This window comes from Ammospiza caudacuta, chromosome 8, assembly GCF_027887145.1.
Source record: "Ammospiza caudacuta isolate bAmmCau1 chromosome 8, bAmmCau1.pri, whole genome shotgun sequence".
In the NCBI taxonomy this organism is placed as follows: domain Eukaryota; kingdom Metazoa; phylum Chordata; class Aves; order Passeriformes; family Passerellidae; genus Ammospiza; species Ammospiza caudacuta.
In genome coordinates, this window is record NC_080600.1 from 17,679,926 (window position 1) to 17,697,145 (window position 17,220).

A 17,220-nucleotide genomic window follows, 5' to 3' on the forward strand; every position below is an offset into this window, starting at 1 on the left:
CTGTGTTCTGTTTCTATCCATTGTCAAACTTCATACCTTGTTTCAGCCCAACTTATTTTACCCCAGGCTTATTTAGACTACCATGATGGTGGGAGTTAGATATTTATTTATTGGCTTCCTTTCTTGCTTGGTTTCCTTCTTCCTTGCTTGCTTTGTTCATCATATCTGATTTGCTGTATTTTTAAAACCAGGTCCTCATGTTATCTCCCAGCTTGAAGCCAACAGTTCCCATTGCCAGGTCAGTCAGTTCCCTGCTCCACTGGTGGCATGTGCAGTGGCCATGGAACCCAGTCAGCTGGTGCCATCTGGCTCAAGGGGGCAAACCTTCAGCTCCTTAGGCTTTCATTTTGTTTGGCTGTGTGTCTTTGTGTCTTTGTCTTGAGCACTGCAACCAGCACAGCTGCTGTTCTGAAAGCTGGGGTCTGTGTTTTGGCAAGCTGACTTTGCTCCTGCAATCAACAGTCCATTTCTAAAGAAAAGCTAAATTTCCAGAATGTTCATTTATGGACCACAGTTAAACTGCCCTCCTGGCCAAATATTCCACCCTAAAAACCTCAGAAAGCTGTAGGGCAGTCATAACCCACGACAGTTTTCTCCTCCTCAGCCAGCTCTACTCATTTTTGGGATTTTTACTGGTTTCTTACTTGCTTTGTCTCTGCTTTGTTCCAGGGTTCTCCTGAAGTTGAAAGTTAATGTATCAATGCAAAGTCACACAAATCATTTCAGTTTTTTTGTTGGCTTTTTCCAGCTCTTCATGTTCCAGCTTTTGCGTGGCCTGGCTTACATCCACCAACAACACATTCTTCACCGAGATCTGAAGCCCCAGAACTTGCTCATCAGTTGCCTCGGTGAGCTCAAATTAGCTGACTTTGGTGAGTCACACTTTGGATACAGCTGTGTATCTGCTCAGGCCAAAGCTGTAGCATGCATATAGATCTGTATCCACAGCCAATTAAGGCAGAGAAGCATAACCTTTTCTTGAACTTCAGGAAACTATTTCTGTGGTCAGTACAGCTTTTCTTGTATTTATACTGATAGGTGCAGGGATTAAACTCATTTAAGTCAGAGCAATTACTGCCATGTAAAACTTGTTCAAGAGAACAAAGAATCAGCCCCTCTCTATTCAGAAAATAATGTAAGGTGTAGAGTCCACAGCAATGTGTGACCCAAAAAGCTTTCTTGGCATTGGTTTGGGATAGCTGCTTCAGTCTCAAATGATAAAGCCCTGTAAAACACAGCCTATTACTTGATTTGATCTGCCCCAGAGGTATATTCAAGAAACACTTTCTTTGTCAATTGCTTGTAAGCTGCATTGAGATTACTTGTGTTTGAAAAGAAAATGATGTCCTGTTTCCAATTGTTATCATCTATGCACTGTACAGGTAGAAGGACTGTCCTAACACAGCATTTTTTGTTGGTTTGTTGGGGATTTTTTTGCAGGGCTTGCTCGTGCCCAGTCCATCCCCAGACAGACATACTCCTCTGAAGTTGTGACACTCTGGTACCGTCCTCCTGATGTGCTGCTTGGAGCTACAGCTTATTCTTCTGATATAGATATCTGGTACTGACCAATATCAAAGCTCTGGGATTCCCTGGGAAAAAATATTTTTATCTGAATTAAATTAAATCAGCCAAAGTTACACTAGTTACGGTTGTAAGCAGAGGAATTAACACCTCTGAGCAGTAAATTTGTGAGCAGTATGGAGTTTTGTAGAAGCTTCATAAGGGTTCATAGAAGTTTTTGGGAATTATGTCACTACATCTCAGCTGTGGATAGATACAAACCTCATCTGATAATATTTATGAGAGATATGCATCTTGTCTGGTAACATGTATGGAGCATTTTTGTGTCTTGCAGCAGAAGATATTGAGAAGATGCTCAATGCAAGTGTATCTATGTAGTCAGCTGAGCCAGTAGTAACTCTCTGCAAAAATGGCTTTGTGTGAAAACAATGGACCCACAACTGCACCATCGGTTACTTAGGCCTTGGTAACAGAATGTGCCATTAAAGGGTTTCTCAATGAGTCTGGAGATAGAAAGATGTCTGAGATCTTAATTATTTCTGTGATACTGTGTCCTTCTTCTCAAAGACCATGTCTCAGATGCAGTGTGTACTTCACTCAGGAGAAGGGCTGTGTCTGTTAAAGCCTTGTTTCCTTATGAGCTCTGCCCATATCAAATCAAAAGGAATCAAAAGGAAACAAGCTACACATTCATAGATGGGAGAGGAGTCTCTGAGAGTGGGCAGAAAACAGCAGAGGATGAAGGCTTTGCAGGCTCCCAGTGGTCTTTTGGGCTGGCTTGGATGGTAGCTGTGCTAACTGTAAGGTTCATCAACCTTCTGGCTTACTTCTGCCCCACCTGAGCCCACTTCCATCAACACAGTCCTGACATGCTCATGGGCAGTGTGCAGCTCGTGAAATTGCAGGAGACCTTCCTTATTCTGGCAATTTTACATCTGTAGATGATGTTGCTGCTTCACCCTTTCTTCAGACCAGTTAATCTTCTGCTTGTACCTGTCCCACCAGTACTCTTAACTATTGCAGAGTCAAAGGCTGGGAAGGGGTAGGAGTGCAGCAGGCTGAAGAATGTGCAAGATGGCTGGCTAAGTTTGCAATCAGCAAAGCTCCAGGTCTTCACAGGCTATATCTCCCTCCAGAGGTCTGCAGCTTATCAGACACTCCAGTGACCTAAGTCTGGAGGGTAGGTCAGGCAAACGGAAGTTTTTAGATTGTTTACTTCCCTAGGACTGCTGCTAATTTAATTATTTAAAGGCTTCTCTAAGGAGGAAAACCTTGCTAAATTCTAATGGCTTCCAGCTGCTAAGCCAGTCTAAATAGTCCTGTCTACTACCCCCACTACCTGTCATTTTTCCCTCCAGACAGTGTCTCAGAAATGTCTGCTGAGTTTGAAGAACATGCCTGCCTAGCAGATTAGAGGGTTTGTATCAGGCATAAGCCTGTTGGATAAGCCTGTTGGTTTTTTTCCCTGAAAGCTGACCCCTGTCCAAAGGCAGCTATGCACAGAAAGCATGTAATTTCTGCCTATGCAAAACCAACATCCCCACTGCATGTCTGTGCTCTGGTGTAATGAATAGCAATGTAGGAGTGGTGTACAAAGATCCCAGCCCTAGCAGCACAGTGCTCTCTGTCCCACTGAACTACATCCACACTATGGGCACCTTTGTTATAACGCCTCCTTATAATAACAACATTCCAAGTGTTTGCCCTAAAGAAAGATGTCATGCTGAGAGAATAGAGAGTACTTCAGTGAGCTCTATTCAGTAACTTCCTCTAACAAGAGTCATTTATTATCTTGATGTACACTGCATTTAAGTTCAATTTTTGTCTATTAGGAAATAATGTGAATTCACACAGATGTTACTTGTCTATTGGGAAGAAAGGAAAAAAAAAACCCTATGTCCTTTGGATGCTGCAATTTACATGAAGGCAGGTCAGAATGCCCTTGGTAATGGCATGAGACAGTGGGTGTCAAAGCCTTGGTTTAAAGAAACCAATTATAACAAAATAAAACATTATTGCAATTCATGCATAGTGTGCTTGAGCAGCAATACTGTCAGTGGGAGGCACATGGGAAGTGAATGAGGCCTTGAATAGATGAAGAAAGAGATATAGAAGGAGACTTGGTCTCTCTTGGACTAACTAGAAAAGCTGCTTTAATCTCTCTGTATCTCTTTTCTCTTTCTTTCTCCCTCACTATCTCTTCAGGACTTTAGAAGATTCAATTAAGGGATTTCAGGGAGATTACACTACATATCAGAAGGACTTTTTTTCTTTTTTTTGAAAAACACCAAGTGCTTTATATACAGCCACATTAATGGCTGCAAACATAATGAGTGCCTTAAAATGTCTTTTCAGTCAGTCTTTCCTTGTATAATCTTCCATTAAAAAAAAAAAGAGAAAAAAAATCACAGTGTTCTTCCCTTGTAGATTCATGTAGAATAGGAGTTCACATGCAGTCATTTAACAAGGACCTGCCAGGCTCACTACAGCCTTCTCCTCAGCCTGGTTCACAGTGCCCCGCTATGGCAAACTGGGAGATATTGACTAAGAGCTCCACTGTACAGAGCAGGCTTGATGATGAACAAGAGGAAGGATATATTTCTGGTTAAATATAAAATAGTGCCAACAAAAACTCCAAAACATGGAGAGGGAACTGTGGGATGCAGTAGAGATATCTTAAATCTTAATCCTGATGAGAATCTTTCCACTGTGTGATGCAGCACTGCAGACTGAGGGCAAAGTACAGTGTTCAGACCTTCCCCAGGGACTGCAGATCGATACAACTGTACTGTCTAAATCAGCTCTGCTTGTGCTCCCTGAATATCCCTGTAACTTTTCCTACTACTTTAACTGTCACTGTTTTGATTTGTGTACATATCTGGCACTTGCTAAAATATCATGCCTAGGCCTCTTCCCAAAAGACCCCTCCCTCTGCCCTATCGCTTCCCAAGGCAATTTTATAGGACTGAGACCCTCTGAGAAACTTATAGACTGGAAGGGGTAAGAAGACTTGAGAAATTAATATTAGAGGGGAAAGAATGAAAAGGGGAAAAGCAAAACAACCCCAGGTCAAAGAAATATTTAGAAACATTTAAAAGTAAATGCAGTAAATGCTTTTGAATCATCCTCTTTATCAGAAGGATCCTCATAATGCTGTCAGAGCGGTAACTGTCACTCTCAGAGGGAAAGCTGAGGCCTCTACTGCAAGGCTAATATGAGTACCGTTAGTTTCCAAAGTTCCTGCTCTTGCCAGTCTAATGGTCCTTTCTAGCTAGGATATCAGAATGCAAACTGTGGTAGAACATCATCATCACTTGTTCCTAAAACACAGACAGTTGTTTCTCTTCTGCCTGCAAATCAAGAGTACCCAAATTGCTTTGACCATGCACAGTTGGACTTGTGCAATGCAATCAGCCAATTACAGCAGCCCCTGGGGTTGCAAAATAGGGTGAGCCACTTGGGTACATCCATCAGCTGTGAAAACAGTCTTGGTATGCCACTGGGCTCAGTAGAATCTATCTGTGGGCTCCAAAGTAATGTCTAATCATGTGGTAGTGCTATGAAACACCAGGAAAACTCTCTGTTGCAAAAGCTGTGGATTTAAGTTTCATGATGCCTGGACTCTGTAAGAGGATATTAGACAAGCAAAGAAGCTCATCTCACAAGACTTGCCAAGGTTAGAGCACAGGAAGCTAAGGGAAAATGCAGCAGAGATGTTTATGAAAACAGTGTTAGATATGGATCTGCAAACAGGCTTGGCAGCAGCTGGTGTGCAAGGATGACCAAAATAAATACCACAGATGAGCTCTCTGCCAGGGTTTCAACTGACCACAGCCAGGTGGGAAAAGCAACTACAGTATTGCAGAAACAAGGTGCAAAGGGTAACACAGGAATGCAGATGACCAGAACAGATTACCAGTTATTGCTAAGCAAGTGAAAATAATACTTTCAGAGCTTGTAAGACAAAGCTGGGTTTTCAAGAGTTGAGCCTAAAGGACTCAAATACGATATAACCAAAGAAGAATGAGACTGAAACTTGCAATGGGGCTTAGTGAAAAGACAGAAAATGTAGAAAAAAATTGAAGGAAATTATTAAAAAGTAAATTAGTGCAGTTTTACACCATATAGTAGGAGATGAGAATAGTTGCAAATAGGCAATTCTACCTTGATCACAACTTTTTCATCTTTAATGCCATGAGGACTAATCCACCTTAGTAAAATGAAGCAATTTGGCAAGTGTTGGGGTTTTTTAAGCTGTCTGGTTTGTTTTGGAGCAAGTGTAGAGCAGGGGATGACATAAAAATAAGAATATTTTAACTTGCTGTTATGACCAGGTTTTTTATGCTATGGAATCTTGCCTTCAGCTTTCCAGAAAAGAGCTAATTTCTTCTGAAGGAAAATGGCTATAGTAGTTAGTGCCTCTGAGTTCTTTCTGCATCTAATATATCCTTCAACCCATGAAGTGTGTACTACCTCCCTGTTTATCTTTCCTACTCTAAGTACTCCAATTTTGTACCCTTTTCTCATGGAAAGTCCATGCACAGGCTTCTGCCATGATCCTTTTATCACATAGTTTGTAACAGGATTAATGGACAGAGACCTGAAACCATTTTTTTGGTACTTGAAAAAAAAGATAGTGCTTAGTGGGCTTCTTTTCCAAGGACTTCACCTGTCTTGTCTTGATGGTGAAAAGTGAATTTATTTTTTTTTAGTGGGTGGTGCTGATGAGAAAAAGGAGATGGAAACAGACATGTATAGAACCTTGACCCCTTTGGGTTTTGAAATCCTGGAGGCATGTGAATGTAACTTATCTTTGGTCTGCTCCCTTCCTGTTTTTCTTGTGCACTTGTATCAAGATATCTGCATTTACAAATCAGAATTCCTAAATTTCCATTCCAACAATTATCTCTGCCTCTCTTCCCACCCATCCTAACAATCATAATACATATATAATTTATGTGAATGAGTTAATACCTTGGGTTTCTTGCAGGAGTGCAGGCTGTCTATTTGTGGAAATGATCCAGGGTCAGCCAATATTTGCAGCAACTTCTGGTACTCATGAACAACTGGAGAAGATCTGGGCGGTGAGTAAAATACACTCTGAAATGGAAGAGAAAAAGAATCCATTGCTCCAGCCTAGTTAATTTTGAAGCCCTAAGCATAGGTCCTGTGAATAGCAGAAATAATTTGGTCTAATCTGCCAAATTCATAGCAGACTTTGTAACCCATTTTATATTTGGCAACTTTCTTACAGACACAGGAGTAAATCAAATTACTTCCTTTTGATGTTTGTCATCTCATCAAAAATTTAAAGCCAATTAAAGTGACATCAAATTGAAAAAGGCATAAAAGGTGTGCAGGTACTGCAAATTCTGTTGCTTCTTTTTAAATCCTTTACTTACTGTAGGATACAGCACACTAATACTGCTCCAGAATTACCTTGAACATGGCAGGACCCTGAGGTTTGTCAGAGATCTTTCTTCACTTTAACTTGGCACATTTTGTATCATCCAGTTTATGGTGTGGCTTTAGAGACTGATTTGCCATAATGGAAAGTGTGAAATGACTTTATAAAGATAGTAGTGAGTGAGAGCAACATATTTGGGACCTTCCTAAGTTGTTTTCCCTGCTGGGGAAGTGAGGAACATTCCAAGGGCAGGTGGCAGAGCTGAGGCAGTCAGCAGCACTGACAGGTTCTGTGCGCTCCTGGCCGCTCGTGCTGACTCAACAGCGAGCTCACCCAAGCATTCATCTTAGGCCTTGCTGTAGGTGTCACTTGGTCTGCTCAGCCTGGACAAGAGGAGTCTGAGGGGAGACCTCACCGCAGTCACAACTTCCCTGTGAGGGGAAGAGGAGTGGCAGGCACTGATCTCTGCTCCATAGTGACCAGTGACAGGACCAGAGGGAATGGCCTGAAGTTATGTCAGGGGAGGTTTAGGTTGGAAATTACAAAAAGGCTCTTCACCCAGAGGGTGGCTGGGCACTGGAATGGGCTCCCCAGGGAAGTGGTCACAGCCAAGACTGCCAGAGTTCAAGAAGATTTTGGGCAACACTGCCAGGCACACGATGGAATTCTTGAGGTGTCCTGTGCAGGGCCAGGAATTGGAAACAATGATCCTTTTGGGTCCCTTCCAACTCAGCAGATTCTGTGATTCTGTGTCTGCCCTTTCAGCCCTTTCACATTTTCTCCCAAGGATTTACTCTTATGCATAGAGTGTTTCTGAAACATGGGTTTTCAAAGGAGAAAGTATAGAAAAAATAAAATTCATTTAAATAATGAGAAATTACTTCACAGCCATTAGACTGCATAAGTCAGATTTTTAGACTTGAGTTCAGTCCATTTAAATAAATGCTGAATTTCTCTTTCACAGCGGGGGGGGGGGGGGGAGAATTATTGGGGCAGGGTGGGGGGAATCCATACTTAGCCAATTAACAAGGTTCAAAGCCAGGGCAGGGTCCAGTTTCTCAGAGTGTGAATGAAGGCTATCCTTACACTTATGTCTCTGAAATCTCTGGATCCATTTCCTGTGGGTTTGCATTAGAGGGTTATAGCATTATCATAATTTCTCTGGTATTATAACTAATACCATGATTAACAGGATTTGTGCCACAGAAGGCAAAAAAACCCCTTATTTAAAAATCATGAGGAAGTTTAAAGAGTTATGAAATAATTAGTGCTTTTCACAGGAGGTTTTATGATATTATACAGCCTGGAATGAGGCTCTGTGTTAGACCAAGATTTCAAAGCTCCTGAGAGGCTCTCAATGTCTAGCATGAGATATTTTGCTGAGTGTGAGGTTCAGAATGGAGATTCCTACTGTTTTCTCATAGTCAGTTCCTTTCATGTATTACTAGTAGAGGCAGCCTGCACTGGTAGAGAGACCACCTGCATTTGTGTGCATGAGTCTCTATGGCCCAGTATGCTCATCTCCATGTGGGACTGTTGGTTCACACACCATACAAATACATGGTTGGAAAATCCCCATTCTGTGAAATGTGTTTGTCCTGTTGAATCATCAGGACTGACTGGCTGTCATTTTACCAAAAATTGTTCTAAAGGCAAGTGCCACCTAAAGCAGTCTCCATCTCCCATCTCTATCCCTGGCTGCTCATTGCTGGTCTGTGTCAGCCCTCACTTGTGGGGCTACATGAACTGGGGACCCTGCAACTTGGTTTTCTCCCTGGCTTACTCTAAATGAGAACAGCTTTTTTGCCCTTTTCATCCTCTGACTGCACAAACAGTAGCCCTAATGAGCACTGGTACTCATGAAGGCATGGCCCAGGAGCAGGGCCAAACATGAAGGGAAGGCTGGCAGTGTTGGTTATGGAAGTGTGGCATGAGTGAATGAGGACTCCAGCATCTCCAGTTTGCTCATAGCATGGAGAGCAAGCAAACCTGACCAACTCAAGATCCATGATTCAAATTTTAAGAGGCGGGCATAGGATTTGCATGCAAAAGCTCCATCTTATTGATTAACATCATGCTGAGAAGGACTTCATGTGGGCTGGATTAGGCTACAGCATGCCACCAGGGTGCTTCTGCTGCTGAGCCAAACTTTGTGCCAAATGAATGACTACAAAGCTCCTCAGCACAAAACATACAATAAGACTTCCCAACAAAATTAAACAAAATCAGCAAGGTTGATTCCTTCATCTAAGTCATCACAAGAGAAGCAAGCAGTTAGAGGGCAGAGAGAAAGAACAATGATTTACACCATCTAAAAGCACTTGCTGAAATGCAAGCACTGTAAAAATGTTTCTGGCTGAAACTGTTTCTTCCCCAGTGGTCTGAACTGACCTGCACCAAGACCTTTCACTACAGAGTGCAGAGAAGTTGCTTTGTTTTTTCTGATGACATGGACAAGAGAGTTAACATCTAGATTTAGGTAGATACACAACAGGTAAAACAATTGTCAGAGTATAGTTAATTTCAAATAAATAATTGTAACACATTGTCTGATTTGGTAAGGAATCTCACTAAAGGTCCAGGGTGGGAAGAGAAGAGAAGAGAAGAGAAGAGAAGAGAAGAGAAGAGAAGAGAAGAGAAGAGAAGAGAAGAGAAGAGAAGAGAAATGAAATCACTTGCCCCATTTGTTTTCCATTGGAAAACAAAAAGAGATGCAGGTTTACATGTTGGAAAAGTATCTTTTTTAATGAAAAGGCTCAGAAAATGCAAATATACATTCATATGGCATTCAGTGATTGGTGCTCTGAACACTTTCACTCACCGATGCAGTAAAATGTAACATTTGCTGTAATCCTTATGTAGAAAAGTATAAGCACATGCAAATAATTATTTGTTTAAATTCTTCACCAAAAGAATCAGAATGCTGAGCTGACCCTGTCAAGTATGATTTTACTATGCACTGAACTTACCTAGTTTCCTCTGATGCCTGTAGAACTGATGTTTGACAGCTCACAAGAAACCTTGAAGAATGAGGGCCCACTGAGCAGGGCTTCCTGGAAAGCTAACAGGATAGCAAAAAGAAAGCAAATTCTGGATTCAGGTTCAAATTCCAACTCTCTCTTTCCTGTGCATACAGAGTTTGCTTTGGGCAGACTTGTCCTAGGCACATGATGCACACACCAGTCAAGAAGGCATCCTCACCCAGGGCAGTCAAATTACCCATGGCGCAAGCCAGCTTCCAACATCCCCAGCTGGCTGAACACTGCACGACACCTTCTCTTTGGGGAGCTTTCAACTTTCCAAGGTGATTTCACAGGTGAGCAGAGGCAAGGATCCTCCCCCTTAGTGTTTGCTGTGGCAGACTGAGCCCATGAACAGTCTGGAACCATGGGCCACAGCAACCGGACGCCGTGCTAACGTGTGCCAGTGATGAGATGCACACCCTGCTTGTGGCTGTCTTCTCCAGGCAGCAATTGTCACAGCTGTTTCCCAGCTGTGAGTGAGAAAAATAATCAACTACCTGATGCTTTACAAGTGCCACAAGCTGGCTTTATAGTTATTCCTTCTTTAATGTGTTTAACTGATGCCTGTTTTCTTGCAATCTTAATACAAATCTTGGGGAGGCCAAGTTCCCCATATCATATATCTCAGCTCACACTTTCAGAAACAGGAATTGTCTATCATATGCAAAGGGTAACTAATGTGAGACAAATCTAGTGTTGGAGAAGAGAAAGTGAATAAAAACCCTGAAACTCTTCATGTTAAAATTTCACTGCTTTTTAAGGAAACCTGATAGTTCTGGGTGTTGTCTGGATGAAAGCTTTGAATGTTTGGAGCTAGCAGTACTGATTTATACTACCAATGCACATGCTGTGAACTCTTCTTAAATATGTGGCTTTACTGCTTTAGCACACATCATCCATATCAACAGGCACAGGGCACTTTGCATGCATTAAGTAATAATAATAACAACACTAAACATCTGCAACTGCAGAAATCTGGATATGTCACACATTTCAGCAACTAAAATGAAGGTGGAGGAGGCTTTAGTGGCCCAGACTTTGCTCAGTGAGCAGCTACTGCTGAAGCCCACAATCCTCAATAAAGGCCAAAGACATTGCTGAAGCTCCTGAAGCTCTGTATCCTTCAGAGTGAGGCTCTGCACTGTTTTCTAGCTCCAGCTACTAGACCTGTCTGCCAGCTTTACTTTTTTCCTCAGAAGGGTTTCTCTCAGAGCTCACAGCCTGTGCTGCTGCTGAACATACCAGCTGCTGCCAGTGCTAGCAGGCACAGTAAGTCCCCAGTGCAGCTCTGGTGTGGTAGGACACCTTCAGCACTGAAAAGGGCTCAGCTGTGTGACCCCTGGGCTGGCAAACACAGGCAGCAGTGGCACCTGGCAGTGAAGCTGCATATGCCTTCACTGATGTTCCCAGCAGCAACAGCATTCAATCTCAGCAGGAGCCTTTCTGCTACATAATCAAGTGCTAAAATGTCAGTGTCCTTTATGCACAGTGGTAGATCCAGTACCAGCCAAGGCAGCGTGATTCTGCTTTACAGGACAGGCCGCCACTCTCACTGAGAGTGATTCCTCCAACTCCACACAAAGGCAAAAATGGGCAGAAAGAGGTCATTGTTCTTCTCACTCTCTTCTTTTGCAGGTATTGGGGGTCCCAACTGAAGATACCTGGCCAGGACTTTCCAAACTCCCCAACTATAACCCAGGTAGGATTTAACTCATGAGAAGACCAGCTTTTTCTCTGAGCCACTAGCCACTCCATTGTTGGGTCAGTAATTCTTATTATGAAAAATCCTGTGCTTCAATGTTACTAAATCCCTTGAGCTACTTAATGACAGTGGTGTAGGAACTACAACAGGACTGGGATTTGATTGGTTTACAAACAGAGGTATGTGTGTGCCAAAATTGCCTCACTGAATGCTGGTGTATGTAAGTCTAATGGAAGATTTCATTGCTCAAAGTGTCACAGTGTATTTAGTCTCCACTCCTCAGTGGAGTGGAGCAAAGGACCAATGTCTCCTGGTTTAGACTGGAAAAGCTGACAGGCACCTGGAGATGCAGTTTATCTGAACTTTCCTTATTTTTATGGAGATTGGTTTGGGGACCTTTAAACTTCAGCTTTAAAGGTCACTGTCCCTGATTTTGATGTTGGCAAGGTGAGAAATCTGTGTGATTTACAAAGCTGGATTCTTTTATTTCCACATGAGCTGGTAGAGAAGTCTGTGTCCTGAACTTCAAAGGGCCAGTTGTCTCTTATTTTGATGTGGGCAGGTTGAGAAGTATGCTTTGAAAAGCTAGCTCAGTCACTCTCCCTCTCTCTCTCCCTTTCTCTCTTTCTCTTTTTGTTTAATGTTTTCTCCTGGGAAAATATATTCAAGTGTCAGTGAGGGGGAAATGATGAGCACTGATTCTCAGCCTCTCAGCAGGATCATTCTGTAAGAGAAATATTAAAGTGAAATATTAAAAACCCTAGAATGTGAAATTCAGCCATCCACAATCTAGCCATTCTCTCTCACTTATACCATAGGAGAGTGGTGGGGGGAGCCTGTCTATCTGGACAGGGAAAAAAAGAACAGGGGGGAGAGGAGGAGGGAGAAGACGTGCTTTGAGCAAGAGGTTTACAGGTTTAGTAGAGCATAGTAACATCTTTTCAAAGAAGTGGGTGTTGCTCTGTGACCCAGTCCAAGATGCCCCTCCTTTGATTCTGGTGCATGAACACTAAACAGCCCCCATTTTCACATGGTAGCTGAGATTGGCTGAACAATAACCTGGTCTCACAGTCGAAAGGACTGGAATCTTTCACACAATTAGCTGAGACACATTAATCAAACCAGCGTGAAATGGGAATGTGTCGCTGTCCACAGCAAGTTTAATTTGGATAGCAAGCAAGCACAGAGCAGACAGCTGGAGGAAGCATTTTCTTCTCTAAGTTGTGGAAGGCCTGGCTGGATAGTCTACAAGTTGAGAAGAGTAGTCTGGGAGATACAGAAATGCTCATGTGTGGGAGGAACTAATCACAAAGAAGTTTTTTATGCCAGTCATCTGCTAATACAAAGCCTCAAACATGCAAACTCTGGGTGATGATGGTTAGGTGTCCTGGTGCTGGGTAGAGGCACAACCTAGAAATGCAAGCATTAAGGCTATGTTAGCAAAGAAACTTGCACAGACAACAGAGAATGTGAGTGCCTAGAACTGCTCTGAGCAGTGATTCCCTCAGCTCTGTTTTGTCTGAGTAGCAGTGCTGTCCTCTGCTGCTCTGGAGGGCGCCAGTGGCAGGGCTGGGAAGGAGAGGACAGGCACCTGGACAGCAGGGCAACAACGCCAGTGAAGCTGAGACATCATAAGCAGTTTTCAAGCCTGACTTGCTTTCAGACTTGATAGAAAGTTTCTGTAGAGGACTCCAGAGGGGCAGAATTGACCTGTGCTGTGTGCTGTGATACTGGAATGCTGGTGCCTTTGTGGCTGGACCAGGCAGAAATGCAGGACTCAGAGGACACTTCTGTTGGAGCACCCCACGGAGCTGGCAAACACATGGAAGACGGCTCTGTCAGTGTTTGGGGCAATAGCAGTGTTAGCTGGAGAGGCAATATCCCTTTCCCCTCTTGCGAGCCTAAGGGGCTGTGAACTGTTCCAGCCACATACAGGAACCAAGCACTTGGCTCACACCTGGATTACACAAGCCAGTCTGGAAGAAGAAGGCTAGTTTGAAGTTGGACTATTTGCCCTACTCATGAACTAAATCAATTCACTTTTTGATGAGACTGCTGGTAAAAAGACAACTGGTCTCTTTGTTTAAAGTTAAATGCTATTTATATGCTTCTGGGCACTTCCCCTCTCTTCCCTGAAGCACAAATGCTGCTCCCCCCCAGGACATGCTCAGCCCCAATACAGTCTGTGGAGTCAGCCTGAGAAAACCTTCTCTCCTGAGGTTTTTCCCAGACCATTTGTGCGCATCTGGGTGCCTGGGTTGGTTCAGATAAGCAAACAAACTTTGGAGCTCTTCCCCAAATCTGATGGTTTGAATTCTTTTAGCTAGTCCTATTGATGTTCACACTGAGCACAGGCAGCAAACAAACAAACAGGTTCCTGCCCGCGGCAAGGAATGAACACGGGCAAAACAAAGCACTGAGGTGTGATCCTATTCTCATTGAAGTTGATGGCAAAACTCCCACTGGATTCAGCAGTGTAGGCTCAGCCCCAGACTGAGACTCTTACTGGAAGTGTTCCTGGGCCAGGTGGGTTAGTAGGAATCTTTGAAATGAAAGCTGGAAACCTTTAGATGTTTTCCTGTCACTGCTGTGGGCTTGAGCACATCCTGCTGCAGTCTGGAAAGGATGCAGCATGGGCTCTGGGGTCTGTGAGTCAGGCACACACAGGGCAGCTGGAGGAAAAGCAGCTCCTCTGCCTCCTCTATGGGCAGCTGGCAAGGGATGAAAAGTGCAAAGGCGTTTTTGACTACCCTGTGCCCTGGTGTCTTGCACAACGTTCAAGAACAGCCTCATGCCCATTCCCTACAGTTTGCTGAAGCCTCAACCCGAGGGAAGGATGGGTGAGTGACCTGTCTGTGGCCAGCCCTACAGCTTGTGATGTCACCTTCTCTCTGCCCCAAGGAGGGACACTTGGGGTAGGGAATTATGTGCAGTCATAGGGCCTGCAAGTAGGTTGGAGAGCCATTCCCTGGAGAACAGGAAGGACTGGGAGAGCTCCTGCCCCACATCTCAGCACAGGCAGTGGCTTTCTCCCTGGCTCCCTGGGCTTACCAGCCCTACCCATAGTGACAAGGCTTTGCCCTGTGTTTGTTCATTTGTTCTGTTCCCTCATTTTGCTTCCCCTGAAAGAGGCAGTTGCAGCTCTGTTAACACTATTTTTGAAAGCTCTCATGCTGAGTGAGCTCAAATCCTTGCATTAATCTACTGCTGTGTTCATTTCACTGCGCTGAAAAGCAGTGAGTTTAAATCCCCTCTAAACACCATTGGTGACACCAGAAGGCCAGTGTTTTGATCCAGCCCCATTAATGGTTACAAGTTTGAATCTAGACAGCAGGGGTCAAGGGCAGGAAACGATTAGGAATCACAGCCCATGACATTAAGCTAGTGCTTTTGCCAAACTGGGAATGCTGAAGCGCCCAATGTACCAAGTTAGTTTTTATTTCCTTTTTCTGAAATTTGGATTCCAAAGAGTGGGGAGCAGTGCATACCTATCTTTAACATGATGAACTGAGAATGAGCTTTACTCCTTGATTCATTGCACAGGCTGAATGATGAACTTGCCTGTGCCAGGTAATATCTACTCACAGAGGTGATGCACGTTTCACACAAGGCCTTTTCAGATGCATCAATGACTTTCAAATAAAACCTAGTTTTTCATTTATCTGCCGGCTTTGGCATGCTGAATGAGATTTAGAAGCTTTCCAGAGTCAATTTGTGCTCGCAGGTATGTTTTCAGTATCTGCTGCGTTTCCAAAATGTCACCAGCAGATGGAGGCAACAAGCAGCACGCCCTGAAATGCAAACTTCCCATGACGTTTGTGAAAATGCAGATGAAGTCGCCATTCCGAGTGCTTTGGGGATTTTTTGTAATCTCACTTTTTATGTTGATGTTTCATTTAACACATGGGATGGTAGAAAACTGAATTCTAAAACGATAAAATTTTTATTGTCATAATAAACTGCATGTGGCTTTGATCGCAAAGGGAAGAGCCGCACTGTAACTAATTTGCAATGTATGCTAGCCAGGGTGTAGGGAAACTTCCCATCTGTGTGGCAATGGGCACAGCCTGCAGTTTCCAGCCTGCCACACAGACAGAGCTCTGCTCCTGTCCTGAAGCCACAGAGATTTCACTAATGAGAGAAATTTTCTCTGTGAGCCTGCAACCCCACCGCCTTCATCCAGCAGCACTTGGCATCCCTTTTCTCTCTCTTCATCAATTAGGAAAGTTTAACTTTTGTCCTCTGGCTTGCTTGCCTCATTATCAGTTCATTAGCCACTTCCACCTGGGTTTTCAAATAGGAAGGTATTTCCTCATTAGCACACTCTACCTTGCATAAGCATAGAAAATAACAAACCTACCGTGCTACCTTTCAGATCTACTCAAACTGTTAAAAAAGCCAATCAGCCCTACACAATCCCATCATTTTATGTCTACATCATCATTGTGAGATAATTAAATCAGTAGTTCATCCACTTTTTTGAATGATCTAAATATTCTTTGTCTCTTACCTTTATGGAGTAGCTGTTTACAGTGTTTTACAATTTTAGATTGCTCTTAACCTTACAGTAGGGAAAATATTTACTGCTCTGTTTTTACCCTGCTCAACACAATGGAGCCTCGGCATTCTCTAAGGATTTGTCTATAAGGGGTCAGTCAGGAGATTAATCTGAACTGATTTAAACGGCATTAGTTAACTGCATTAAGTCCAGAGACACACTGTTTTCTTACCCATACCTTCCATTTATAATCAAAGCTCTGTATACACAAAGTGGCAAATTTGGCAGTCCTCACTCAAGCTGAATTCTTCACTGAGAGATGTGTTTGGACAGGGACAGGAGTAGTTGGCTTGCTGGTACCCCTTGCAGATAATTATTAATCTGCAGGTTACATAAAAGATAAATTTAAGTCAAGAGGCTTGCTCAAGACAGCAAACTCTACAATTCAGGTATTCCTCCCAGTTCCCAGTAAGCAAGCTGATATTTCTATTTCTAATGTAAAGAAAATCTTATTTCCTTTTTGGAATGTTAATCCTGAAAATACACTCTGCAAAAACAAAGTAACATTTCACTAAGATATCATTGAAACGTTTTGCCCTGCTGTTACCAACTCAACATGCTTTTTTAAAGTTCTGTGTTAAACTCATTAAAGAATATTAATGTTAAAATATTTCAGTACAGTACTTAAATAAACTTGGCATTTTTACTAATATTTAATGAAATTAATAAATTGTCATAAAATGTTTTCATCTCACAAATCAAATTTTTCTGACAGAAAGTTACCACACCTTTTTGGCCAGCTCTATGAAGAGGCAAAAATTTCTACCTCATACAGAAAAATTTTTTGCCTTTCCAAACAATTTTAAAAATTGTTTTTCTCCTATTCTATCTGGAAACTTTACATTGGTAACTTATTTCTACACTATTGTTACAGTCTAGGGGGCAAAAAAAAAAGGAAATGAAAAGGAAAGGAAAGGTGATTAGTGAAAATGTTATTAGTGATCCAAGAGCAGTGTTCTGCCAGTCTTGGTGACTTATTTGGGAAGGGAGTATTCAAGATGCTAAT

General features: G+C 42.8%; 1 protein-coding gene across 1 annotated transcript in view; it reads left to right on the forward strand.

Moving 5' to 3' along the window:
- CDK15 (cyclin dependent kinase 15) overlaps positions 1 to 17,220 on the forward strand; it is a 36,714-nt gene that overhangs the window by 7,365 nt on the left and 12,129 nt on the right. Inside the window, exons 7-10 of the mRNA XM_058809722.1 lie at positions 749 to 872; positions 1,441 to 1,561; positions 6,515 to 6,608; positions 11,590 to 11,653. Of these exons, the coding sequence (XP_058665705.1) occupies positions 749 to 872; positions 1,441 to 1,561; positions 6,515 to 6,608; positions 11,590 to 11,653 (403 nt within the window). The remainder of the gene's footprint in view (positions 1 to 748; positions 873 to 1,440; positions 1,562 to 6,514; positions 6,609 to 11,589; positions 11,654 to 17,220) is intronic.